The following is a 26,051-nucleotide window of genomic DNA, read 5'->3' as shown; positions in this document are numbered from 1 at the left end:
CTCCCTGCTCCGGCGCCTGCTCCGTGCGCTAGCCCTGCCCCGAACCCGGGCGGCGGCGCTTCCTGCTGCTGGGCGAAGCCGGAGAGAGGGCGGCTGCTGCTGCTGCGACTTGACAAGGCGACCCGCAGGCGACTCGCCGCCGCCGCCGCCATGGACAGCCAGGGCCGCCGCGTGGTGGTTTGTGACAACGGTACCGGGGTGAGCGTGCAAAGCGCTGGCGGAAAGAGTGTGCCAGGGAGCTGGGCGTGGCGGGTGGGCGCGGTGGGGCATCGTCACCAACTGTGCCAAGGGGCTAACGTGCGTGTGTGTGTGTGTGGATGTGCGAATGCGTGTGTGTAACACGCCCGAGTGTCCCAGGGTTGCCTCCGAGGACAATCGGGGCTTTGTTTGCTCCGAGATCGTTTTAGCCAGCCCCCTTTCTCTGCCGGGGCTCAGTTCGCCTCGGATCTTGCCGCAAGTCCCGGGGAGACCTCGGGCAGCATCAGTTTGACCTACAATATTGGAGTGATTCCCATCCCCTCGGGCTTGCCTCCCTTGCGAGGTTGTTGCAACTTGCAACCATGTAGTTGTTCGCGCGCAGATTTTGAATGCGCTCGAGATAATTAAATGAAAGCGACGGAAGAGCACCTCTGGGGACGTGCAGAGCGCCCTTGAGACATCGCAGTCAAACCCGAGCCAGGAGGGCATTAGTTTTTGGTTCTGTAGGGCCAACCACCTGGTCACAAAATAGTGAGTATGGTCATCCCCAAATACATTTGGAAAGATGAGGCTGGTGGTCTTCGAGGGAGAGAGTGAAGCTTCTAGGCAGGGTGTTGTTGAACTACAGCTCCCAGCATGGCTGACCTTTGGCCATGCAGGTAGGGGACCCTGGAGTGAGTGAGCTGTGTACATGTTCACATTTAATCAGTGTACTCCTTGGGGGATAGAGGACTGGATTAGCTCAGCCAGATCAATTAGGGACCTGGATTTCACCCCGGAGTCTGTGATCATCATTCTGTGACTGTGACATAATGACCTATTGTGTGAAAACAGAATGTGAAGATCTCTAACCCCTTAAGCAGAAGTTTAATGTGGCCCTGTAAAGTGTAAACAACTGTGTCTGGCCCTCAGGCCTCTCCCCAGGCCTTGCTTGAGTGCTTTTTCTGGTTTGAATGAACTTTGATAATGACTCTTGCCTGTCTGAATGAAGGGCAGAAAGGAGTGTGTGTTAAAAACCAGCCTATTGTAGAAAGGTAAAAATTTACCATTTGTTGCTCTGCTTACTTTTGTCTCTGGCATGGGACCCCCGCCCCCCCCCAATCAAAGGTTACCCATTGTGGCCCTTGTCTTGGTCACAACTATCATTTGCTCCTCCAAACACAAATACTTTTCAGTGGAGTCAGTTCTGTATCTTTTGTTGTTGTTGTTGTTGTTGCGATTTTTATAATTCAGTTTAAATTTAAGTGCAGGCCATACATTCAAGCTCTGAACTGCCAAATGTTGAGAAAGGAGTAGTCTAGAGGAGGATGGATGGCATCCATCTGTCTCGGGCGACAATGGAGGAGTGTGTGCCTTCAGAGATGGAGTAAGACCATTGGAGAGTTACAGCACCTGCTGTGGCTGTAGAGACTGATAGGGGAGAGACATGTTTTGTTGCAGCTGGGGCAGATGAAGGCATCTGGTTGTGCTGCTGCAGATGCACCAGGGTGTTTCTTCTCTCTGTTCTCCTCCCAGCAACGGTCATTCCTCCTCTGGTCATTGCTGTGGAATGCACAACTTGACCATATGTCTCCAGGCATTGTGGTCATCTGCAAGGGATTCCCACATTGTGGGATTGATATTGCCAGCCTTCATGTCACATTTGCAGACGTCTTTGTAATTCAGAGCTGGTCTGCCATCTTCCATTCTGTCGACATGACCAAGCCAGCGTAGACCACAAACTAATACAGAAATCAGGCCTAATGGCGGGAATGGGGGTTAGATACACAGGAAATTCATTGGGGAACTGCGCAGCTGTGGGAAAGTCCACATAGATACCCTTCTCCAAATTTGTTTCTAAGTCTTTTAGTGCTTAAAAATAAAATAAAAACAGTTTGGAGATTAGAGCTGTAGAGCAGGCATAGGCAACCTTGGCTCTCCAGATGTTTTGGAACTACCGTACAACTCCCATGATCCCTGACCACTGGCCCTGTTAGCTAGGGATCATGGGAGTTGTAGTTCCAAAACATCTGGAGAGCCAATGTTGCCTATGCTTGCTGTAGAGCAGGCATCCCCAAACTGCAGCCCTCCAGATGTTTTGGCCTCCAACTCCCATGATCCCTAGCAGGACCAGTGGTCAGGAATGATGGGAATTGTAGTCCAAAATATCTGGAGGGCTGAAGTTTGGGGATGCCTGCTGTAGAGCCTTGGGCTAAGGGATCCAGCTGTGGAGAGTGTAATGCAGCCTCCAGTAACCTGCTGACCTACAGATGTTCCAGCTATACAACTTCCATCAGCCCCAGCTAAATGTTGTTGCAATATTTTAAGAGATAGATACTCCTATCAGTTAGTTCAGCTGGTTAGAACATGGTGCTGATAATGCCAAGTTTGTGGGTCCGATTCCCGCATATTCCTGCATTGCAGGGGGTTAGACTAGATGACACTTGGGGTCCCTTCCAACTCTACAATTCTATGATTTCCAAACACTTCAGGGGGATGATCGTGCTAGAAATGGTCTACCCAAGGTGCTGTTGAACCTGGAAACTGCTGTCCAAAGAGGAACATAGGAAGCTGCCGTGTCCTGAGTCAGACCCTTGGTCCATCTAGTTTAGTATTGCCCGCACTGAATGGCAGCAGCTCTCCAGGGTTTCAAGCAAGGGACATTTCCTACCTGGAGATGCCAGGGATTGAGCCTTACCACAGAGCTTAGGTCTTTCTCAGCTATATTTTCATAATTTTTAAGCTGCATATTTCGCAAGAGTTGTTACATGGCAAGGCCACTAAATAATTGACTTAGTCACAATGCTGTGAACACCCAGGTAAGGGCGGCGACTTCAGCTCTCTCCATCCATGGTTTTAATCAGTTTCCTATGCATACATAGGAAACGGACTGGTCTGTCTTTCTCGGTGTTGACTGCACTGACTGGCAGTGGTACTCCAGAGTTTGCCTGTAGATGCTGGGGATTGAATTTTGGACTGCAGGTGTTTTGTACTTTGACCTTAGTAAGCAGGTGCTCTACCTCTGAGCTTCTGCCAAACAGAAAGCAAGATTCCACTGCTTGAGTTTCTGAATGGGCTGATTTAAATATCAATCTGCCTGATTTATACTGAAGTCAGGCTGTTGGTCCCTTGAGCTCAGCGTTTTTACACTGGCTGGCAGTGGCTCTCCGAGAGCAGGGTGTCTGTCTCTCTCAGCCCCAGATTGAACTGGGGATCTTCTGCCTGCAAAGTGAGCCTGCCCCTCTTAGGACCCATAAAGATAAAGGGACCCCTGACCATTAGGTCCAGTCGTGGACGACTCTGGGGTTGCAGTGCTCATCTCACTTTACTGGCCGAGGGAGCCGGCGTACAGCTTCCGGGTCATGTAGCCAGCATAACAAAGCCGCTTCTGGCAAACCAGAGCAGCACACAGAAACGCTGTTTACCTTCCTGCCAGAGTGGTACCTGTTTATCTACTTGCACTTTGATGTGCTTTCATAGAATCATAGAGTTGGAAGAGACCACAAGGGCCATCCAGTCCAACTGCTAGGTTGGCAGGAGCAGGGACCAAACAACGGGAGTTCACCCCATCACGGGGATTCGAACCGCCGACTTTCTGATTGGCAAGCCCTAGGCTCTGTGCTTTAACCCACAGAGTTTCAAGCCTGAAATCCCTGGGAGAAAAGGCTGGTCTCTGGCTGATTTAGCCCCTTTCTTTTGGGCCATTCCACATGCTGCAGTCTTGCTGCTGGCAACATCCAACTGACCTGTAGATCTCTCTTCTCTGTCTTGCCTTGTGCCTGTGGGATTTCATACATGCAGATTTACCCAGAAGATTAATCTTAAATTAAGATTAACCAGCATGGATGACACAGCAGAAAGTTCAATGGGCAAGATTCTTAGGCTTCTGGGAAATCTTCCGAAAGCCACATGCCAACTGGCCAGCAGGGCCAGAGACAAAAGTGGGCCACACTTTTGTGCTGTTGGCTAGTTTCTATGCTAGTTTCAGTGGCACTTTCCAGGCAGGAAAAACACTTGCGAAGCAGGGCCAGTGAGGGATGTGGCCTACAGAGAGTTCTGAGGGCCAGATAGTGAGACATGGAGGGCCACATTTGGTGCTTTGACATGAGAATTAAGCAGCCCTGGATTGAGGTCTGCAGTATATTAATGTTTTCTTGAGTAGGCTATGTAAGATTTTTGGAAAGCCGTGCATCCTTTGAGAAAAGTGTGTGTGCACACATGGCAGGTTCTTTAGGGGAGCATGCTGGGAGGGTGTGCTCACTTGCGCACACACAGAGGTTTTCCAGCAATCTGGAAAAAGTTGCCTCTCAGCGCAGCTTTGTGGGTGTTTTGCAGCAAAGCCCTGTGGGTAACAAAGCCACCCCCACATGTCCTCTCAGCTTTCCATTGCTTTTTTGTTCCCAAACCCACTTCATTTCCCCGCCTGCTGAACATAACTCAAAAGAAACTGGCTGGGAGATCAGTGAGCCTACTTGTCCCATGATCTGGCAGTTTTTAATTTCTAAAAGGAAAATAAGAGAGAGGGAGGGAAGGGTTTATAAATGTAGCAAGCTCTGCGGCAGCAGCTTTCTAGGCAGGGCTGGCCCTACGGCAGGGCTGGGTGGTGCAGGGTGCCGGGTCGCCATGGTGTTGCGCCTGCGGCAGCCGCACTTCACCCACCAGACAGCCGCGCTGGGAAACAGGGGGGGGGGCAACGGAGGGATCTTTGCGCCAGGGTGCCATATATGCTTAAGACGGCCCTGTCTCTAGGCAGCAGTGTCCCACAGCCCTATGTGGAGATGCCAAAGGGAATTGAACCTGGGAGAAACAGGGGGTCTTGTCAATGAGCTATGGGCCTTCCCCTAAGAGTAAGATTCCAGTCCTCATGGTTTTGAGTAACGGCCTGATTTAGATAGGAAAATAGAATCAAGGGTCAATGCAGGAATCTCTTGCCCAACAAGGGGCTCAAATCCATGTTTTAATAAGATTAAAAGTCTCATAAGAAGCTGCTGCCTTGTGCAGAATCAGACCATTGGTCTACCTAGTTCAGTGCTGTCTATGCAGAGTAAGTAGCAGTGGCTCTACAGCAGGCACCCCCAAACTTCGGCCCTCCAGATGTTTTGGACTACAATTCCCATCTTCCCCGAGCACTGATCCTGTTAGCTAGGGATCCAGGGTTCCAGGTGCAAAAACTTCCCCAGCCCTATATGGTGATGCTGGGTGTCGGACCTGCAATGCTCTGCACGAGGGCAATGCTCTGTGGGAGGGTTGGCCTCCACCCTCTGACAAAGCCTTCTGCTTCTGTGTTGAATTTCTGGTAGAGAAATTTCAGCAGCCAAACCAGCAGTTGCATGGAGGTTAATATAGGAACAGGAATTTAGGAAGCTGCCCTATACTGAGTCATTCCCTCATTCCATCTGGTTCAGTTTTGCCTACAGCAGGAGTTGCTTCTTGGGCAAGTGAGCACATTTCAATTTTTGGAGGGAGAGCAGGGGGGCGCCTGTTACAACAAAATGGCTTCCGCGGAGGGGGCATGGCATAGCACAAAATGGCTGCCACGGGGAGTGTGGCAAAACGCAAAATTAGAAAGGCAGCCACCTCCAACAACCTTATGCTTACCAGCAGGGAAGTAAACTGTGTCCTCCTGCTAGCACTGATTGTGTAGATAGCACAATATTGATTTTTTTCACACACACACACACACACACACACACACACACACACACACACTGTTGCTGTCTAAGAGCAATGGGGAGCATTCCTCAGTAGCAGGGAAAATATAGAAGGTAGCTTACACCACACTCTGATTTCACAGAAATCACTTAGAAGGCACCTGCTGGATGCTTACTTTATAAATTAAATGAAAGCTCGGAATCTGGGGCACCAGTGAAAGCTTTTGTGGGTGTCACTGTGCCCACGGGTGCCAGGTTGGCGGCCCCTGATCTACAGTGACTGGAAGTGGATCTCTGAGGCGTTCTGCCTGCAAAAGAAGTGCTCTTTTTGCTCAGCTGCGGCCCTTCCCCGTTAGCTTTTGTTGCCTGCATGGATTCAGGAGAGCTGCCATGGCAGCCAGAGGTAGTAGTAGCCCTTGGTAGCAAAGTTCAGCAGGAGAAAGAGGCCTCCATGTTCCCGCCCTTCGTTTTGGGCCTGCAGATTTCTGGAGCTCTCGGTGTGCAAGCAACTTCCTCCTCGGTTGCCTGTTTGTTCTGCCGTGAGTCATATTTGGCCATTTCATTTCCTGCCTCTCCACTTCCCCCTTTGCAGTTTGGTTTCCTCAGTCTGGTCTGAGGGCATGTTTCCCAGCCCAGAACCAGAGGCCTTTAGCAGGCAAGCAGAGCACATACACACACATACCCCACCTAAACCAGGGGTTGGCAGCCTTTGGGGGCCAGTGGCCACAAGTGGGATTTTGAGAAAGTACTGTGGGCGCCAGCTGCAAAAATGGCTGCTGTGGAGCGTGTTGCATAACATAAATGTTGTGACGTGGGGTTTGTGATTTCAGCTCTCTTGACATAACATGCTGGAGACAGTTCTCTAGTAACAGCTCTTTATTAAAGTGAACAAGACTGAAGACTGAGGAGAGGAAAGCTACATTTATAGGGACAGGGGACTAGCTAGGAAGGGATACATTTTGGAGGGAACAATATCAAGCAATCACAGTGCTGCCTTTTGGAGGAAACCAATAAGACAGAGGATCCAAATACAGCAGCTTAAATGAACCAATAGTAGCTGTACCCTCTGGAACCAAAAGGCAGTTACTTTATCCTAATGCAAATACAGACAATAATAATACGGATATAAAATCCTTTGACTCAATACACAACACCCCTCCCCCCCTAGTGAGCACAGCAGACGTAATCCCTCAGGTACTGTGGGGTCCTACAACTTCTACTTGATCTCCTGACAACAGGTGTTGCAGGCTCTGGATTGGGTGTTACCTGTGGTGGAGGGGCTGCTATAGGGGTTTCGTCAGGAACAGATGGAGTCCCAGACATCTCAGGGTCCCCGACCTGTACCTCGTCATCCTGAGGACTAGCAGACCCTGGTTCATTTGCTGAAGCCCCTGGTGACTGCACCTCTGGGCCATCTTCACTCTGGTCTCGCAGCTGTGCGTCATTAGCCAGGGATGAATTATCTGACTCCTCCCTGCTGAGCGCCCGGCGCCTCAGCTGATCTATATGTCTCTTCCAAACTTGCCCATTTTCCAAGGTCACATAATAGGACACAGGTCCACTAGCCCGGGTGATCACACCGGCCACCCACCGCGGACCTCGTGAATAGTTCCTCACCCAGACCAGATCTTCAGGGGCGAGATACCTTGTTGTGTCAGTCTCAGCCTGGGGGGTTGCTCTTGAATTACGGTTTGGCATTTTATCTGGGTGGACATAATCCAGCACCGTTACCAGTCTTCTACCTAAGAGCAGCTCGGCTGGCGACTTGCCCGTCGCAGTACACGGCGTCGCATGCTGCAAAAATAACATTCGCGCAATGCGAGCCGACCAGTTACCCTCCATTAAGCGCGCAATGGATTCTTTGGCTGTTCTTACCATGCGCTCAGCCTGCCCATTGGAGGATGGGTGAAAGGGCGCGGATGTGACCCCTCTTATAAAGTTATCAGCCAAGAATGCCCTGAATTCTTGGGATACAAAAGCTGCCCCATTATCTGATACAATGGTCTCAGGTAACCCGTGGGTAGCAAACAGCTGCCTCAACACCTTGATTACGGCAGCTGATGCCATGCTAGGGACCATCGCCACTTCTAACCATTTGGAATATGCATCAACGATAACCAAAAAGACCTTCCCTTGGAATGGCCCAGCAAAATCTATGTGCAGCCGGCTCCAGGGAGTCCTGGACTGCTCCCACCAGTGGACTGGTGCTCTGGCCACTTCTGGCCGCACCTCTTGGCATGCCTTGCATGTTCGTACCCATTGTTCTATGTTCTGGTCCATTCCAGGCCACCACACATAACATCGGGCTAGCGACTTCATCCTGACCATTCCCGGGTGTCCCATGTGAAGCGTCTCAAGAACCCTGTTTCTCAGTGGTGCTGGGATTATCACCCTATCTCCCCATAGGAGACAACCCTTATGCATGGACAATTCGTGCTGCCTTGTCGCATAAGGCCTGAATTTTTCTTCATGCGGACCACCTGGCCACCCCCTCCCCACCCAAGTGAGCACACGGGAGAGAACAGCATCTTTCCTAGTTTTCTCAGCTATATCCGTAGCTGTTACAGGAGCCCCCGGAAGTGTTTCTAGCATCATAATGTGCTCCGCCGGAGCAGGATCCTCATTGCTCCCGCCAGGAAGGGGCAATCGACTCAGCGCATCAGCATGGCACAACTGTTTCCCCGGCACATGGGTCAAGGTGTACTGGAACCTATTCAGGAATATTGACCAACGCAACACTCTGGGGGAGAGAATTTGTGGCGTTTGTTTGTTTGGGTTGAACAACCCTAACAGTGGTTTGTGGTCCGTTTCAATGGAGAAATGGCGACCGTACAAATAATCATAGAACCTTTTGATTCCGGACACAATAGCCAGTGCCTCTTTATCAATTTGAGCATAGTTGCGCTCTGTGGGCGACAACGTACGGGAATAGAAAGAGATGGGCTTTTCCGACCCATCCGGTTCCCTATGACTCAGCACAGCCCCCAGACCGTATTGAGAGGCATCACATGCCAGGACCAGCGGCTTTGACTCATCATAATGAGCAAGGACGCTCCTGCTACTCAGCATTCCTCGCAAGGAGTCAAAAGCCTTCTGCTGCCCCCGCCCCCATCGCCACACATTCTTTTTCTGCAATAGTCTATGTAATGGTTCAGCTACCGAAGCTTTCTGGGGTAAGAACGAATGATAAAAGTTAATAAGTCCCAGGAATGACTGCAACTCCGTCTTGTTCTGTGGTCGTGGTGCCTCGATGATGGCCTTAATCTTAGCATCTGTGGGGTGGATGCCTGATGCATCAATTTTAAACCCCAAGAAATCCACAGTTGGCACCCCAAAACTGCATTTTTCTTTTTTCAGTTGCAACCCCACCTCCTTGAACTTGAGCAACACTGCACGGACACGCGCAACCAGTTCCTGTGGGTCTTTTCCAGCAATCAAAACGTCATCAAAAAATGGCAAGACCCCCGGCAGACCTCTTAACAGGCGTTCCATGAGCCCTTGAAAAATCCCTGGGGCCACACAAACTCCGAACTGTAATCTGTTAACTCTGAACGCCCCTTTATGTGTGACAATAGTCTGTGCTTCCGCTGATTGTGGGGTTACTGGCAGCTGTTGGTAAGCTTGTGCCAGGTCAATTTTGGCGAACACCTTGCCCCCAGCCAGTTTAGCCAACAGATGTGATACGACTGGAATGGGGTATGAGTTCCCCCTGAGTGCCTTATTGATAGTACATTTGTAATCTGCACATATCCTGACTTCCCCATTTGCTTTAAGGGGTGTGACGATTGGAGTCTCCCACTTAGCAGAGTCCACGGGTGAGAGAACTCCCTGCTTGACCAATTTATCCAGCTCTGCCTCGATCTTGGGTTGCAGTGCAAATGGCACTCGCCTTGGTTTGAGTCGGATTGGGGCCACACCGGGGTCCAACTCGAAGTCAACTGGGGGCCCTTTATAACAACCCAGTTTTCCATTAAAGAGACCAGCAAATTCCTTGCATAATGCCTCGCTCATCTCAGGGCAGGTTTGGATTGAATTAAGCCCTGAGATATTCAGTCCCAGGGCGGGGAACCAGTCAGTGCCCAGGAGACTGGGGCGACTGCCCTTCGCAATCACCAGTTTGAGTACAGCCTGTTTGTCCCGGAACTGTACTCTCACGGCACACATTCCCATAACATGGATGCGGCCTGCTGAGTACGACTGCAAGGTTGCCGGGAAAGGCTCCAGAGGGGGCAACTTACCCCTGGGGAAGAATGTCTTCGCGGTCTGGTCCGACACGATGGTGAATGCAGATCCGGAGTCCACCTCCATGTCGCACTGCTGACCCTCAATCTTCACCTTGACGTGTGCCTTGCCTTGCGCTGGAAACTGCACGGCCCTCCCGTTGATCTCCGTTACGTAGTGGCAGTCCTTTAGAAAACGAGTTGCTGTGGGCGGTCTGCGATGCTCCAGTCTAGGTGCTCCTGTTGCTCCCGACGCCGCCGATCTACAGATCCTGGCGATGTGACCCGTCTTTCCGCACGCCCGGCACATAGCATCCCTGAAACGACAACTCTTCCGCTCATGGTTTCCGCCACAACCTGGGCAACTGCCTCGGCGATCTTTGTGCACTGTGCAGGCCTGACGCACCAACTCGACCCCACGGACTGGGCTCTGGCTCGGAGTAGCCTCTAGCTCGTCCATGGCATGCGCAACTTCTATCTGTGGCTTAGTGGCCTTGCGACTGGCATCAAGCTCCTCTCTTTCATAATTCTCCGTGGCGGTGGCCTCCTTCAAGGCTGAAGCAAGGGTAACCTCTTCTTTAGCCACGATGCGTCTTCTGGCTTTCTTGCTGCTCAGACCACCAATAAACCGATCCAGGAGAGTCTCTTCCAGATTTTGGAAGCCGCAGTGCTGAGCGAGCTTCCGGAGTTCAGCCAGAAATGTGGATACAGACTCCCCAGCATGCTGCTGCCTCTTATGGAACTCCATCCGCCGGGCCATCTTGGTCTCAGTAGGCGCCAAGTGGCTTGTTAGGCAGGCAAGAATATCTTTGAGAGATGTCTCACTCAGCTTCGCTGGAGCAAGTAATGCCTTGGCCAGCTTGAAGGTCTCGGGCCCACAGTAGCTCAGGAATGTGGCCCTTCTTTTGCTGGCATCGGTGATCCCTTGAGCCACTGCAAAGAACTCGAAGCATTTGACGTAGTCTTCCCATGTGTGGGGCTCTGATGGCTGGAAGGGCTCCAATACCCTTGGACTCTCCATTGTCCTAGCGGGCAGGGTCGTCTTCTCAGCTGGCCAGTGAGTCTTGTTCTAAGCTGCAATCCGGACTCTGAGGCAGGGCTGTGTTTAACCGCTCCTCAGCATTCCGGATCCCATCCTCGTCGCCAGTTGTTGTGACGTGGGGTTTGTGATTTCAGCTCTCTTGACATAACATGCTGGAGACAGTTCTCTAGTAACAGCTCTTTATTAAAGTGAACAAGACTGAAGACTGAGGAGAGGAAAGCTACATTTATAGGGACAGGGGACTAGCTAGGAAGGGATACATTTTGGAGGGAACAATATCAAGCAATCACAGTGCTGCCTTTTGGAGGAAACCAATAAGACAGAGGATCCAAATACAGCAGCTTAAATGAACCAATAGTAGCTGTACCCTCTGGAACCAAAAGGCAGTTACTTTATCCTAATGCAAATACAGACAATAATAATACAGATATAAAATCCTTTGACTCAATACACAACAATAAACACATTGAAAAAGGGGGGGGGGGGAGAGAGAGAAAGACCACTTTGCTGTTACAACAGATGAATCTCAAGGGGTGTCCACCCTAGAACATTGTCTAGTCCTGGTGCTTCGGATGGGTTTCACTTGGTAAGTCTCGAGGATATGGACAAGGTGCATAAAATATCTGAAGCACTGCCACAAGGAAGATGGAACAATCTGGTTTCCTGCTGCTCCAGAGGGTTGGACTCAAAGCAGTGGGTTTAAATTAGCAGAAAGGAGATTCTGACTAAACAATAGGGAGAACTTTCTGATGGGAAGAGCTGTTGAACAGTGGAATGGGCTACCTCAGAAGGTGGTGGATCCTGTTTCATTGGATGTTTTTAAGCAGAGGGATGGCCATCTGTCAAGGATTCTTTATCAGGCATTCCTGGATTGCCCTACAGTTCGATGATTCGATGACCATTGGCCATGCTGGCTAGGACTGATGCATATCTCCAACACTGATATAAACTTGCCCTGTTCCGTTAAAGATTTCCCTTCCCTTTGGATTGCGATCCTTTTGCTAGTTGCATGGGAAATGTCAGTTTTGCCAATAACTTTGGATGAATATGAAGCTTGGTAGCTTCCAGCTTAGATTACTGCAATGCATAGTGCAGGCATAGGCAACCTTGGCTCTCCAGATGTTTTGGAACTACAACTCCCATGATCCCTGACCATTGGCCCTGTTAGCTAGGGGTCATGGGAGTTGTAGTTCCAAAACATCTGGAGAGCCAAGGTTGCCTTTGCCTGGCATAGTGTGTGGGACTGTTTTAAAGGGTGCTCAGAAACTGCAGTCACTTCAAAACCCTGCTGTTAGGCCATGAAAAACGCAAGCAAAAATGATCAAGGTAATGGAGCAACGTCCCTGTGAGTTGGGGGGGGGGAGGGTGACCAACAGGTTAAAAATAAAGGGCTAAAAGGAAAAATGCATTCTGGAGTGTGGTGTGGAGAAAACTGATAGAGATAAGTTTTGCCCCATCTCTCATAATCCTAGAACTCGGGGGCAGCAGAAGTATTGGCAAGACAGAAGAGGCAGAATAGTGGAACCACAAAGTCCTCAGTTTGAAAATTGTGGTTGCTGCTCATTTGCATCATAAGCCAGCCTTACCTCTCTCACAAGGTTGTTGTAAGGATGAATTTAAACAATTTAAACAGAGGAGTGCTATACAACCAACTCTTTTCCTACTCCCCTGGCTCACCTACACACTGTGTCATTCTTCCATGCTTGAATTAATCTCAACCATTGTTTTTTTTCCCCTTTCTCTCTCTCTCTCCCCCCCCCCCCGGGTTTTCCCTGCAGTTTGTAAAATGTGGCTTTGCTGGGTCAAACTTCCCGGAGCACATCTTCCCAGCTCTGGTGGGCCGGCCTATCATCCGCTCCACCGCCAAAGTTGGCAACATTGAGATCAAGGTGAGTAGCGTCTGCGGGGCTCAGATCTCTGTGTGTGTGGTGAGGACAGTCAAATGGGGTTGGGGGTGGAGGGCTGTTTTTTTTTATTCTATAATGGATGAGGTGGGGAACCAATGGCCCTCAGCCTAATCTCATGTGGCCCTCAGGATTTCAGATGTTAGGGACCCACTCTTGCTCTCCAGGCTGCCGCTCTAGGAATCGCTTCCTCTTCTGTTTTGTGTGTTTGCAAGAGGTAGAGAAACAGCTGTGCAAGAACTTGCCTTATTAAATATCTCCTAGGACAACAACAAACGCGCACACAACAAGGAGCTCGTAAGTCACTTACTCTCAGCAGGTAGAAATATCATAACTAGACACTGGAAGGATCTATCAGGAGTGAACATAGATAATAATAATAATAATTTATTATTTACACCTCGCTTTAAAGGTCAGCACCAATATTTTGAACTGTGCTCGGAAACGTACTGGGAGCCAACGTAGATCTTTCAAGACCGGTGTTATGTGGTCTCGGCGGCCGCTCCCAGTCACCAGTCTAGCTGCCGCATTCTGGATTAGTTGTAGTTAATGCATTTTAAATAAAAGGACACATTCTACTCATGTAAAAAAACGCTGATTCCCGGACTGTCTGCGGGCTGGATTGAGAAGGCGATTGGGCCGGATCTGGCCCCTAGGCCTTAGGTTGCCTACCCCTGGCCTATCCCCTCCAGCTGCGTACGAATCAATATGGCTCACCTGACCCAGCAACCTAGCCTTCCTCCCTCACACAAATGAGCCACACCGCAATCAACTAAACACAACCAACCAAGCTCAGGAACCCCTAACCTCTCGCAATATCAATAAAAATAAATAAATAAATAAACAAATGTGATGCTGACACAACTCCCCCTATAGTAAGAACAGGCAGTAGAACAGGCATCCCCAAACTGCAGCCCTCCAGATGTTTTGGCCTACAACTCCCATGATCCCTAGCTAACAGGACTAGTGGTCAGGGAAGATGGGAATTGTAGTCCAAAACATCTGGAGGGCCGAAGTTTGGGGATGCCTGCAGTAGAATGAAAGAACAATCCCCATCTATCTCCCCCTCCTTTTTCCCCCAACTGCAAGATGGCGCTGACAAAAATGTTTTTTGCCAAACGTAATAGATCTTGTGAAAAAGACTTTTGAATTGAAAGTAGAGACAACAGATGTACCGTACCGTTCCCTGTTTATCTGTTTGCTTTGTAACACAAAAAAACCTCCAATACAAACTATAAAAGAAAAGAAAAAAGAAACAGCTGTGCAATTGCAGAGTGCTTAGAAAGCCTGCAGGCCCTCCATTGGAAAAAAATGTTCCCCAGCCCTGCCATAAAGTTACTGAGAGAAGCCCTGGAAGCTTCTAATATAGGATTTTAGCACTCCTGAGAGTGTATGTAACTACAGCTCCTACAACTGGCAGAAGTGGCATATAACGTACCCACTGCAAGAACAGTACTGGAGTTAAAGTCACCCTGAGGGTTTGTATGCTTGTTTATTGCATTTATATCACTCACCTTTGCTCCAAGGAGCTCAAGGTGACAAACAACATGGGTCTTCCCCTCTCTGTTTTATCCTCAAAACAACCCTGTGATGTAGGTAAGGCTGAGAGACAGTGATTGGTGAGCTGTCGGCTGAGTGGGGATTTGAACCCTGGTCTCCCAGGTCCTAATCCAACGCTCTAACTCCACACTGTTAGTTAGAGTTTTATACCTGTTTGTGTGAAGGGAGCCCAAGTTTCGGCCAAGATCTGGAGGCTGATTGTGCTCTGTGATGACATGTCACGGGGGCTCACATGTCACCTGCGGGGGCACACACAGGTACATAGCTGTAGCTCTGCAGCATAACCATTTATTTATTTCATAAACTTTATACGCCACTTGATTGTAAAGAGCAGCAAAATCAAGAAAAGCAGCATAATCAAGAAAAAAAAATGACAAGCATACTTTAAAACATACAAAATACTAAAACGGATTAAGATTACCTCAGCTTCCTAGGTATCTAGTCTAGGTTTTGTAGAATAAACATTGGCTCCCAGTACATTTCCGAGCCCAATTCAAAGTGTTGGTGCTGACCTTTAAAGCCCTAAACAGCCTCGGTCCTGTATACCTGAAGGAGCATCTCCACCCCCATCGTTCTGCCCGGACACTGAGGTCCAGTGCCGAGGGCCTTCTGGCGGTTCCCTTGTTGCAAGAAGCAAATCTACAGGGAACCAGGCAGAGGGCCTTCTCGGTAATGGCACCCGCCCTGTGGAACGTGCTTCCATCAAATGTCAAAAAAATAAGCAGCTATCCTACTTTTAAAAGACATCTGAAGGCAGCCCTGTTTAGGGAAGCTTTTAATATTTAACGCTGTACTGTTTTAATATTCGATTGGGAGCCGTCCAGAGTGACTGGGGAGACTCAGCCAGATGAGTGGGGTAAAAATAATAAATAAATAAATAAATAATTCATCATTGTTGTTATTATTATAAGCAAAAACGTCTTTAACAGGTGCCGAAAAGAGTACATGGAAGGTTCCTGCTTCCTCTCAATAGGCAGGGAGTTCCAAAGTTAGAGGCGCTGCTACACCAAACAATCGAGTTCTTACAAATGCGGGTATTATGTGGCACCTGTGGCAGGGCCAATTCCGCCAATCGGCGTGACCAAGTGGGCACATGTGGAGGTAAGGCGAAATCATAGGTAAGCTGGCCCCAAGTTGTTAGAATTGAATTTTGTTTCTCTTTCCCGTGCCAGGACCTCATGGTGGGGGATGAAGCCAGCGAGTTGCGCTCCATGCTGGAGGTGAACTACCCCATGGAGAACGGGATTGTGCGCAACTGGGACGACATGAAGTACTTGTGGGACTACACCTTTGGGCCCGAGAAGCTCAATGTCGATCCCCGCAACTGCAAGATCCTGCTTACCGAGCCCCCCATGAACCCCACCAAGAACCGGGAGAAGATCATTGAGGTAGGTGGGATGTTACTAGCAGAGGAGCTTTGGGGAAGTCGGGGTCCCAGAGCAGGGGTGTGAGAAACGAGTTCATCAAACCATCCCTGCAAGATGTGAGGCTGGATCAGTGTGGTGGGATCTGTTGTGGCAGGAGCAAGATGGGATGCAGAGTTTTGTAAGCTCCTTAAGGCAGGGTCCTGGGTCCTCTTGTGTACTTTATAATAATATAAAAAATAAGGAAACCTGGGGAGAGGTTGGGTAACTTGTGTTCTGTAAATGGGGCTGGTCTTGGCAGCTATTGAAGTATAGACTTGGGAATAGCCAGGAATTCTAGGGGTGGCTGAGACTTGTGGAACGAATGCTCATTGCCCATTTGCCCTTGCAACTCAGGTGATGTTTGAGACATACCAGTTTGAGGGAGTCTATATTGCTATCCAGGCAGTGCTGACCCTCTACGCCCAAGGTAAGTCTGGGGCTGGGATGTGTGATGGGAGAGGTCAGAAGTTAAGTAATGGTAGGGTATTAATGCATGTTAAATAAAACCCACATGTTTTATTGTTTAAGGGAGACATCAAGTATTAATTCCCAATCTGTGTCCTGTTAATAATAAAGGGGTCGCGGGTGGCACTGTGGTCTAAACCACTGAGCCTCTTGGGCTTGCCAATCAGAAGGTCGGCAGTTCAAATCCCTGCGACGGAGTGAGCTCCCATTGCTCTGTCTCAGCTCCTGCCAACCTAGCAGTTGGAATGCACACCAGTGCAAGTAAATAAATAGGCACCACTGCGGCAGGAAGGTAAACGGCGTTTCTGTGCGCTCTGGCACTTGTCACGGTGTTCCGTTGCACCAGAAGTGGTTTAGACCTGCTGGCCATGTGACCCAAAAAGCTGTCTGTGGACAAAGGCTGGCTTCCTCGGCCTGAAAGCAAGATGAGCGCCGCAACCCTATAGTTGCCTTTGACTGGACTTAACCGTCCAGGGGTCCTGGTCCTTTACCTTTTTAAAATAATAATAATAATAATAATAATAATAATAATAATAATAATAATAATAATAGAATTAATAGCAAATGGTATTTCTAGCCTCCATAAGCCTCCATAAACACCGCTGCCTTCCAGATGTTCTGATTTTTCCATGCATGTGGTTGGCACATTAGTTTCTGCATCATGGAGTTTGTGGCTATTCTGCCATGGCTATTCTTTTGCTATGATTTTTTTTTGCACTCATGAGCTTCCTCACCAGCAATGACTGTGGATGTATCATGGGTTATTTGTACCTGCTGGGTTATTTGTGGTATGGGGAAAACTGGATTAACTGCTTTATACAAAGTCAGACTGTTGATCCATCTAAATCAATGTTGTCTACAATGGACATCAGCTCTCTGGGTGTTCCAAGTAGGAGACTGGGAGAGATGTCATTGGGGACTGAATCTGGGCATTGTACATGAACAGCCTGCACACTACCACTGAACTATGACGTTTCTCCATCATTTAATGAAAGTATGGGCTGGCATGTTGATGATGATGTTGTGTGGACCCCATGTAAAATCTACATACGAAGGCTGCTGAGATTGCACTATAAGCCCCTGTCAGGAAGCACTTTTAGAAGTGAAAATTTGCCTCATGCTTAAGATACCCAAAGTCACTCATTCATCTGGTTGGTATCAGTTCCCATTGGTATCCAGCTTCCTTTGAGTGTCCGGGCAGAACGAGTGTACTGCACTGAGTGTACTTTCCCTTCCCATAACAGTTTGTAACGTAATTTTATTCATGCCCACAATGTTCCAGATCCTTTTCTTCTGTCGATCTGTTGTCGGCTTGCAAGCTGTTCTCCAAGATTTTGCAGCAGAGTTTACCCTGCAGTTAGCAAATGCTGCCAGCTCTTCAAATAAAAGCAATTCTGGTATCTGGGCAGATCCCCCCCCCCCATGTCTGAGTGTGAAGCCTGGCTAGTTAGGGCATTAGACAAGATTGTTGTGCATATATATAAAAAAACTAGATATAACAGATTTAAAGTCAAATTGTTTGCTGCTATATAGGAAATTAATGTATACATATTTATATTTTTTTGTAAGCAAACATTTAAAGCTGAGATTTTAGAGATAATTGGTAATATATTTATTTAAGAAAAAATAATATTTAACATATTAATATACATATATTTAAAGATAAATTGTAATACCAAGAGTCTGCATTGCCATTCATTGCAAAGAGACTGGGGAACGAAATGTTTTATAGGGCTGGGTGTGTCTTGAGTGACTGGCGAGGTCAGCTGACTTGTCTTCAGGTCAGTACATATTTCACTTCCTGCTTCGACTCTTGTTTAATGCAACACCCCCCCACCCCACCCCCCACCAGTTCAATTCTTGCCTCTTTCATGAACTCCAAAGGTGGTCTTAGGCAATCTAAAATTATCTCAGCTTTGTCCTTCTCTCTGCTGCTTAGGGATAATAATTCTCTTAGATGGCCACCTTGCAGGGTTGTTATAAAAATGCATGCGCGCGTACACACACACAATGTGTGAAGAGGTTTGTACACTTTGAAAATGCTACTGAAACAGTCTGTTGCCATAATTAATATGAAAACCTTTTTTCAGGCCTTCTCACAGGTGTGGTAGTGGACTCTGGGGACGGTGTCACCCACATCTGCCCAGTCTACGAGGGCTTCTCATTGCCCCACCTCACCCGTCGGCTGGACATAGCGGGGCGTGACATTACACGCTACCTCATCAAGGTGAGGGCTGCAGAGGCCGTCGCTGGCTTTCTTCCCCTAGGTGGAGGATGCTACATACGGCATCAAAGAAATGAGTGAACAGGATCTTCTGAAACCCTTTTGTGAAGCTGGAGCACCTGTGTATCAGCAAGTAGGGAGCGCCTATATCAAAATACTGCTGTGTAATCGCACCTCCTAGCAGGAGGTGCTCCTGTTCAGGTTATCAGCCCTCCAGGATTCCTCCACCGGCATACTAATATAAGCTAGGCCATTTCACACAAACACACCACCCATCATGTTCCATTTGTAGCCAGTACGTTACTTAACATTCCACAGCTATGGAGGATGCTCAGTCCTCCTCCTGTTGTTTTTGATGATGTATTTTTAAAACCTGCTTCCCCCTTGGGCCCCTGCAGGGGGGTTGGACTAGATCAGAGCTTTCTAAACTGTGTCATGACAGGTGTGTCGGCTGCAGTCTGTAGGTGTTTTGCGTGAACAGTCCCAGCACTCTGCTTGTGGCCGGAAAGGGGTTCGTTTAACCTCTGGTTTGCTAGTAAAACGGAACTACTGTGTCGCGAAATGATGCGCATCTAAAAAGTGTGTTGCCGACAGGAAAAGTTTGGAAAACTAGAAGATCCTCATAGTTCCAACTCTGCAATTCTATGGTTATACGATGCCAATTTTGTTGGCACTCACTACAAGTATGCTGTTGGCGGGAGCCGTACTGCTCTGCTGCCTCTCAGTGTGGAGGTTTTATATTTCTAGCTATTTTATATACGGTACTAATAGTGAACACAGTTCTCCAAAAGTGTGGATCTTTGTTTATCTTCATGCATTGGAAAGTGGATCCTTCCAACCCCTCTCCCTTTTTCATCCCCCCCCCCAATTTTCCTTTTGCAACTGGCATGCTGTGGCTTTTGACCATGCCCAAATATCACTGGGCTGGGTGGGGTGTTTTTGTTTTTGTTTTTGCCAGGGGTGGGGAGGTGCATTGCCTCCTTAGCTTTACCCCCTCTTCTTTCTCACTGGCCTAGTTTTGTTTCTATTTCTCCTAATTTAACTATAATGGAGTATGTTACAAATCGGCAATGTCAGAGACCATTATTTCCTAAGTACAGAAACTTTTGCCTTCTTGTTATCAACACTTTCCTTCATAAACATGGAAAAAGATAGGTTTAGAATTGTGTGTTTGTTACGCAGAGGCTGTGCCTATACTTTTGTGGGGTGTGTGTATGTGCCTCCACTATCTCTCAAGAAGGCAAGTAAATACGCCCCATTTATTTATTTAGTTTCTAGGAATGTGAGATGGGCAGAGTGCTTCAGGGGTGAGTGTGTGTGTGTGTGTGTGTTTAAGAATGCTTGACAGAAGTTTTTCAGCACCTTCGCCATGAAATATTCCCAGGATGCTTTGCAAGGGGTGGGTGGAAGCCATTAGCAATGACAGCAGATACAATGCAACTGATGTTTTTGGGCTTTGCCCATTGTCTTCCTGCTTTGACAGCTCTTGTTGCTGCGTGGATATGCTTTTAACCACTCGGCTGACTTTGAGACAGTCAGGATGATGAAGGAGAAGCTGTGCTACGTCGGCTACAACATTGAGCAGGAGCAAAAGCTAGCTCAAGAGACGACTGTACTCGTGGAGTCCTATACGGTAATTATTAGCTGAGTTATTAATTACTGTTGGAGGGATTTCTTGCCTGTCCTTCACCATAAGAGCCCTAGGATGGGTTACAAGAATGTTAACTATAAAAAATATTAAAATCAGTTTAAATGAGTTAGAAGGATAGGAATTGTCCTAAAGCATATATGTAACTTGGTTGTCAAAGCCCAGAGTATCTCAGTGCATCTCAGCATGCTACAAAAACTGTAGAACAAGTGTGTCTGGTGCACCTCTATTGGAGAGGGAATTCCACAGTTTAAGGGCTGCCCCAGGGAATGTCCCCTCCCAAGCCATGCCACTCCCTGCCCTGAAATTGATAAATATAAATTTATCTATTTAAAATTTATATACCGTGGTACCTTGGTTCTCAAACTTAATCCATTCCAGAAGTCCGTTTGACTTCCAAAGTGTTCTAAAACTAAGGCACGCTTTCCCACAGAAAGTAATGCAAAATGGATTAATCCATTTCAGGCTTTTAAAAACAACCCCTAAAACAGCATTTTAACATGAATTAACAGTTACACAAAAAGGGACGCAGGTGGTGCTGTGGGTTAAACCATAGAGCCCTAGGGCTTGCCAATCAGAAGGTCGGCGGTTCAAATCCCTGTGACGGGGTGAGCTCCCATTGCTCTGTCCCAGCTCCTGCCAACCTAGTAGTTCGAAAGCACGTCAAAGTGCAAGTAGATAAATAGGTACCACTACAGCAGGAAGGTAAACAGCGTTTCCGTGTGCTGCTCTGGTTTGCCAGAAGCGGCTTTGTCATGATGGCCTCATGACCTAGAAGCTGTACGCCGGCTTCCTCAGCCAATAACGCAAGATGAGCGCCGCAACCCCAGAGTCGGTCACGACTGGACCTAATGGTCAGGGGTCCCTTTACCTTTACCTTTAACAGTCACACAATCAATCAATCAATCAATCAATCAGTAGCTGAACTAGGTTCTACACAGTCACAGAAGCAAATTAACTGAAAAACCACAAAAACGCAAAAGAAGTAGCAAAAATAAAAGTGCCAAATATAAGCTCCAAATATCACCTCCGTGTTGCGTGGATGCTCGGGACTCACAAGCTGACAGACCTGAGCGTAGCACTCAGAAAGGAAGTGTGGCACTCAGAACGGAGCATGTTCGGCTTCCAAAAAAAGTTCGCAAACCGGAACACTTTCTTCTGGGTTTGTGGTGTTTGGGTTCCGATTAGTTCAACAACTAAGCCGTTCAAAAACCAAGGTACCACTGTAGTTTAAAAGTATTTCTAAACCACTTAATGTTCTAAGATCTCTAAGCGGCATATAAAATTTACAGTATAAAACCCAGTCAAAACAGTGTTATAAAAGCAGGAATTCAGTAATCACAAAAGTGCAATCTTATGAATCAGGGAAAGCCCAGGCTAAAGGATGTGTTTTTACAGAAAGCTTGTTCATGTAACCAGTGGTGGGAAATGCCCGTTCTCAAGTCACTGCTCTGTGATAGTCTGTTGTCCATGAGAAAATTTCCCCAGATTATCTCAGTGACCTTACAGGTCAAATGAATGGAACTAGTAGCAGAGAAAGGGGAAGATCATGTTTGCAAAGTGATTGTTGCAGGGGCCGTAAATTACACCAGGAGTGGAAGTGGGGGTGAATGTGGCTTTTCAGTCTCCTCTGTCTGGTCCTGCGGACTCTTCCCTCCATGAATGTTTTTGCCGGGTTGGGATATGTCTTTGGCCTCTGCTAATGCCTCTTTCTTCCCCTGGTTGGAAGGCACAGGAGGGGCATATGCCCCACAGCCTACTAGTGTCACCCTCTCTTGTTTTGCCCCTGCAGCTTCCGGATGGACGGGTGATCAAAGTAGGGGGCGAGCGCTTTGAGGCCCCCGAGGCCCTGTTCCAGCCCCATCTCATCAACGTGGAAGGCGTTGGGGTGGCTGAGCTCCTCTTCAACACCATCCAGGCAGCGGATATCGACACCCGGTGAGAGGGGTATTGACTAGGAGGATGTGGGAGGCATCCCTAGAGGTTAACGTGGGACAGACTTTAGGAATATGTTTCTGAATTGACCAGAATGTGGTTGATGGGGCTTGTCAACCTGGGAAGGTAGCCCATTTAAGAGAAGGAAAACTCTGATCCTAAGCCTCCGCTGTCTCTTCCGGGGAAGAAAAGGCTAAGGAGGTAAGGCCTACACGAATCTAGAGTGGAGTCCCTAAGACGGTCGGATGGCGCCTTGTATGCCTCCTTCCAGCAACTCCCGCAGCCAGGCTGGGGCCAAACATCTTGCTCTGCTTTCCTTTGGACCACATCAGAGAGGCCGAGAAGGGGGCCTTGTTGCCTGGGCAGCCCAAGACCTCCATACGCACTTCCCAGGCTTTGTGCCCCGGGGAGGTCAATGTGGTGCTGCTAATGCAGTGGTTCGACTTCACCCCTAGAGGGGCACTCCATTGTCTCTCGAGACAGACGGCTGCCAACAAAAACTTCTCCCTCTGTTTCTAATGTTCGGACTGTACATGCCTTTACATGTGGTAGACAAAACAGTCCCATGCATGCATTTCGGGGGGTTGTTTGGGGAAATCCCAAGAAATTCAAAAGTACAAAGAGCAGGGGGGTGGGGGAACCCTTTTGGACAAAGGCCCTAAGGGTGTGGGTGGGAGAACTAATAGCCCCATGAAGGACTTAAGCATGTTTAGTGGGAACAGAATACTGACTGATTGTATGGTGGGAAAGGATATGGGCGGCTATCTGCAATCTTGAACAGGAATTTGAGTCATTTGGCAAAGAAAACAGGGAGGGGGAAATGAATGGAGTCTCCTGAGAAAGGGCATGGCTGTAAATAGGTCTCAGTGAAGAGGAGCACTCTGCACTGCAACATTTTGCTGCAGGTCCCCACTTGTTCTCTGCATGACAGATGGGCAAAGGCGGCTTTCCTCAATCACCAGCTTGCTCTAGTGAGAAATTTTAGTGGGGAGCCGGCCGGCTGTGACTGTCTCTTAAAGCATTATGGTTCTCCTCTTCCCCTGTTTTTTTTATTATTCTCATAGGGCTGAGTTTTACAAACACATTGTGCTTTCCGGGGGTTCCACCATGTATCCAGGACTGCCTTCCCGCCTGGAGCGTGAGATCAAACAGCTGTACCTGGAACGGGTGCTGAAGGGGGATGTGGAAAAGTTATCGGTGAGTTGAGGGTCGTTCGAGGGTGCTGTAATGGGGCATGGAGCTGCTGCCCCCTAGTGGCCTCTCCGAGGGGAGGAGGGATCTAGTCAAACTGAGGAGACACACAAAAGTGAGTGGAGGCGGCAGGTTCCTTCCTTGCTGTTTGCTTTAACCCCCCACCCACCCATTCTCTCTCTCTCTCTCTTCCAGAAATTCAAGATTCGCATTGAGGACCCTCCCCGCCGGAAGCACATGGTCTTCTTGGGAGGGGCAGTGCTTGCAGACATAATGAAAGACAAGGATACATTTTGGCTGCAACGGTCTGAGTATCTCGAGAAGGGGGTCCGCATCTTGGAGAAGTTGGGGGTGACTGTGCGATAGGACCACCCCTCTTTCCATTCCCCTTGCCCTGATGCATTCCAGATCAATTTCTTATTCTGTTGAGCCACCACCGTGCAGGATGTGGGTGGGTCAGTGAAATATCTTTTTTTAAAAAACAAATATCCCGTTTGGGGAAAATAGGAGAAGCATTCCAAGCATCTAGTTATTGTCTTCCTTGCTTTCCCCCTCCCAAGTTCATCGTCCTCGTGGAACTTACAGGAGCAAGCCCCATCACACAGGAAATAGCTTCTCCCCACCCGCTCTGGGGTGGGGGGGCGCACATGTTTAGGGGCCAAAGGTCAGTATTCACCGCTTGCAAGCTTCACACTCCATATTATCTCCTGTGCAGCACATGCTGCAAATGTTTGCTCAGGGAAATCCATCCATTCCCATCCTCCCTCCTCTCATTTTAATGGAAAGGAAGCAAGGGTCCAGACCTCATGGCTGCGAGATCATATGCTTAAGCATGCCGTACATTTTCAGCTTAACAGTTCAGGGATAGTTTGGCGGGGTGGGGGTGGCAGCACTTGACTGCTGGCCTGTCTTCGCTTTCCCTCTGCTCCCTGCAAACATCTCACATCTCATTCTTTTCTCATGCTGTCGTCTTCCCTCAAGTGTAGCTGAACTGTGCACAGCTTTGACTTCATCACCAAGCCAGAGAATAATTATTTGTGTATCATGAGTTTTGTGAAGACTACTCTTTCAAGTGGCTACGATTTTAGGATTGTGTAAGGTCGGTGACCCCCCCTCCCAAATTTGAAGTGACACACACACACACACACACACACACACACACACACACACACACAGTCGTAGGCTTCAGTGTTGGAACCTGCACACCAGGATTGCTTCCGACCTGTTTCCAGGTTCAACAACACTCCTTTCATTGGCGAGGGTAGATCAAGCAAGGGCAAGGGGGCAGAGAAAGCAGTAGATCAATATTCAATATGGTGCCATGAGGGCGATGGGTAAGGGTCTCCCACTACCGGCCCGTAAAGCAGCTTTGTTGTTTGCTGGTAGGGCTAGCATCCTCTAATACATCGGTGCGCTGAATCCTTCTTTCTTCTCCGGGGCCCCAACATCACACCACCCATTTTCCTTTGCCCGTACGAGTTTAAATCAAAACTGCTGGCAAAGGCCCCGCACTTTGTAGGCGCCAATCAGCTGGTTGCCGGAGTCTGCAAGGTGCCGTGTGTGCTTGGCTCACTGCCAGCGTCAATCAGATGACTGGTGCTGCTGAAAGCGAGCTCCACTTGCAAAGGAACAATTGAGAGCTCCCCTTAAGAAATTCACTTGTTTTAAAGAAAACTCCATGGGCTTTGGGGCGGGGAAGGAGCTCCTGTTCAGTTTATGGCCTTCGTGCTCCTATGGAAGGCATAGCTTCTCCACTAAATTGGGGAAGGAGGGAGGGGAGTGAAATAAAGGAAGCTGCCAATTTTATCCCAATGTATTATTCCCCACCACTGCCATATCCTGCCCTTCTTTTTTTCCAAATATTTGTTTCCTAAAAGTGGGGTAGGAGGCGATGAAGAGACAACCTGGTTCACTTGGGGTTGGGACCCCCTGTTGTACTTATAGGACAACTAAAACTTTTGCTTGCCAGCTTATAAATGCCCGGGCAGTTGGGCATTATCTGCTTGTTCCCTGCCCCCAACCAGAAAGGTCTCCTCCTCTCTCTTTGCCAGGAGGAGACAGTGTTCCCCCCACTTTGCACACTCATAGAATAGTAGAGTTGGAAGGGTCCCCTGGGGTCATCTAGTCCAACCCCCTGCAATGCAGGAATCTCAGCTAAAGCATCCCTGACAGATGGCCACCCAACCTCTGCTTAAAAACCCCTGAGGAAGGAAAGTCCACCACCTCCCGAGGGTGTCCGCTCCACTGTCAAAACAGCTCTTATTGTCAGAAATTTCCTCCTGATGTTGAGTCGGAATCTCTTTCCTTGTAACTTGAAGCCATTGGTTTGAGTCCTACACTCCAGAGGAGAAAACAAGCTTGTTTTGGGGGTGAGGATGAATGGATGGGTCCACTCCATACTGGCCTCCCCACCCCCCCAATTTTGTTCTTTGTATCAACTTCAGGAGAAGGTACAAGAAGTCACCCTCCTAATTCTTTTGGTATTTTGTTTTGGGGTTTTTGTTTTTTGTTTTTTTGGAAAAAAGAATCTTGACTTTTTTAAAAACTGGATCTGCTTTTCAAAATGTCTGTGTCCCTGTGGTTTTCTATTTAGCAACAAGAACAATCGGCTAAATACCTGGCCGTGGC

At 48.4% G+C, this 26,051-nt stretch overlaps 1 protein-coding gene across 1 annotated transcript; it reads left to right on the top strand.

Moving 5' to 3' along the window:
* Positions 1-64: 64 nt before the first annotated feature.
* Positions 65-25,987, top strand: LOC118076034 (actin-related protein 2). Its single transcript, XM_035098532.3, has 9 exons — positions 65-198; positions 12,869-12,979; positions 15,727-15,942; positions 16,315-16,387; positions 18,516-18,652; positions 20,133-20,282; positions 22,090-22,235; positions 23,297-23,429; positions 23,619-25,987. Exons 1-9 carry the CDS (start codon positions 151-153, stop codon positions 23,787-23,789), a joined length of 1,185 nt encoding a protein of 394 aa, XP_034954423.1. The 5' UTR covers positions 65-150; the 3' UTR covers positions 23,790-25,987.
* The last annotated feature ends 64 nt before the right edge of the window (positions 25,988-26,051 follow it).

Source organism: Zootoca vivipara, chromosome 16, assembly GCF_965207765.1.
Source record: "Zootoca vivipara chromosome 16, rZooViv2.hap1.1, whole genome shotgun sequence".
Lineage (NCBI taxonomy): Eukaryota > Metazoa > Chordata > Lepidosauria > Squamata > Lacertidae > Zootoca > Zootoca vivipara.
The sequence above is the reverse complement of the archived record's forward strand: the minus strand, read 5'-3'. Positions and strand labels throughout refer to the sequence as shown.

Bases quoted from the DNA above. Each gene is read 5' to 3' on its own strand.
- LOC118076034 (XM_035098532.3), top strand. From the start codon at position 151: ATGGACAGCCAGGGCCGCCGCGTGGTGGTTTGTGACAACGGTACCGGG. The intron at 16,388-18,515 runs GTAAGTCTGGGG...ACCTTTTTTCAG, and splicing joins GCTGACCCTCTACGCCCAAG to GCCTTCTCACAGGTGTGGTA. The intron at 18,653-20,132 runs GTGAGGGCTGCA...CTGCTTTGACAG, and splicing joins TTACACGCTACCTCATCAAG to CTCTTGTTGCTGCGTGGATA.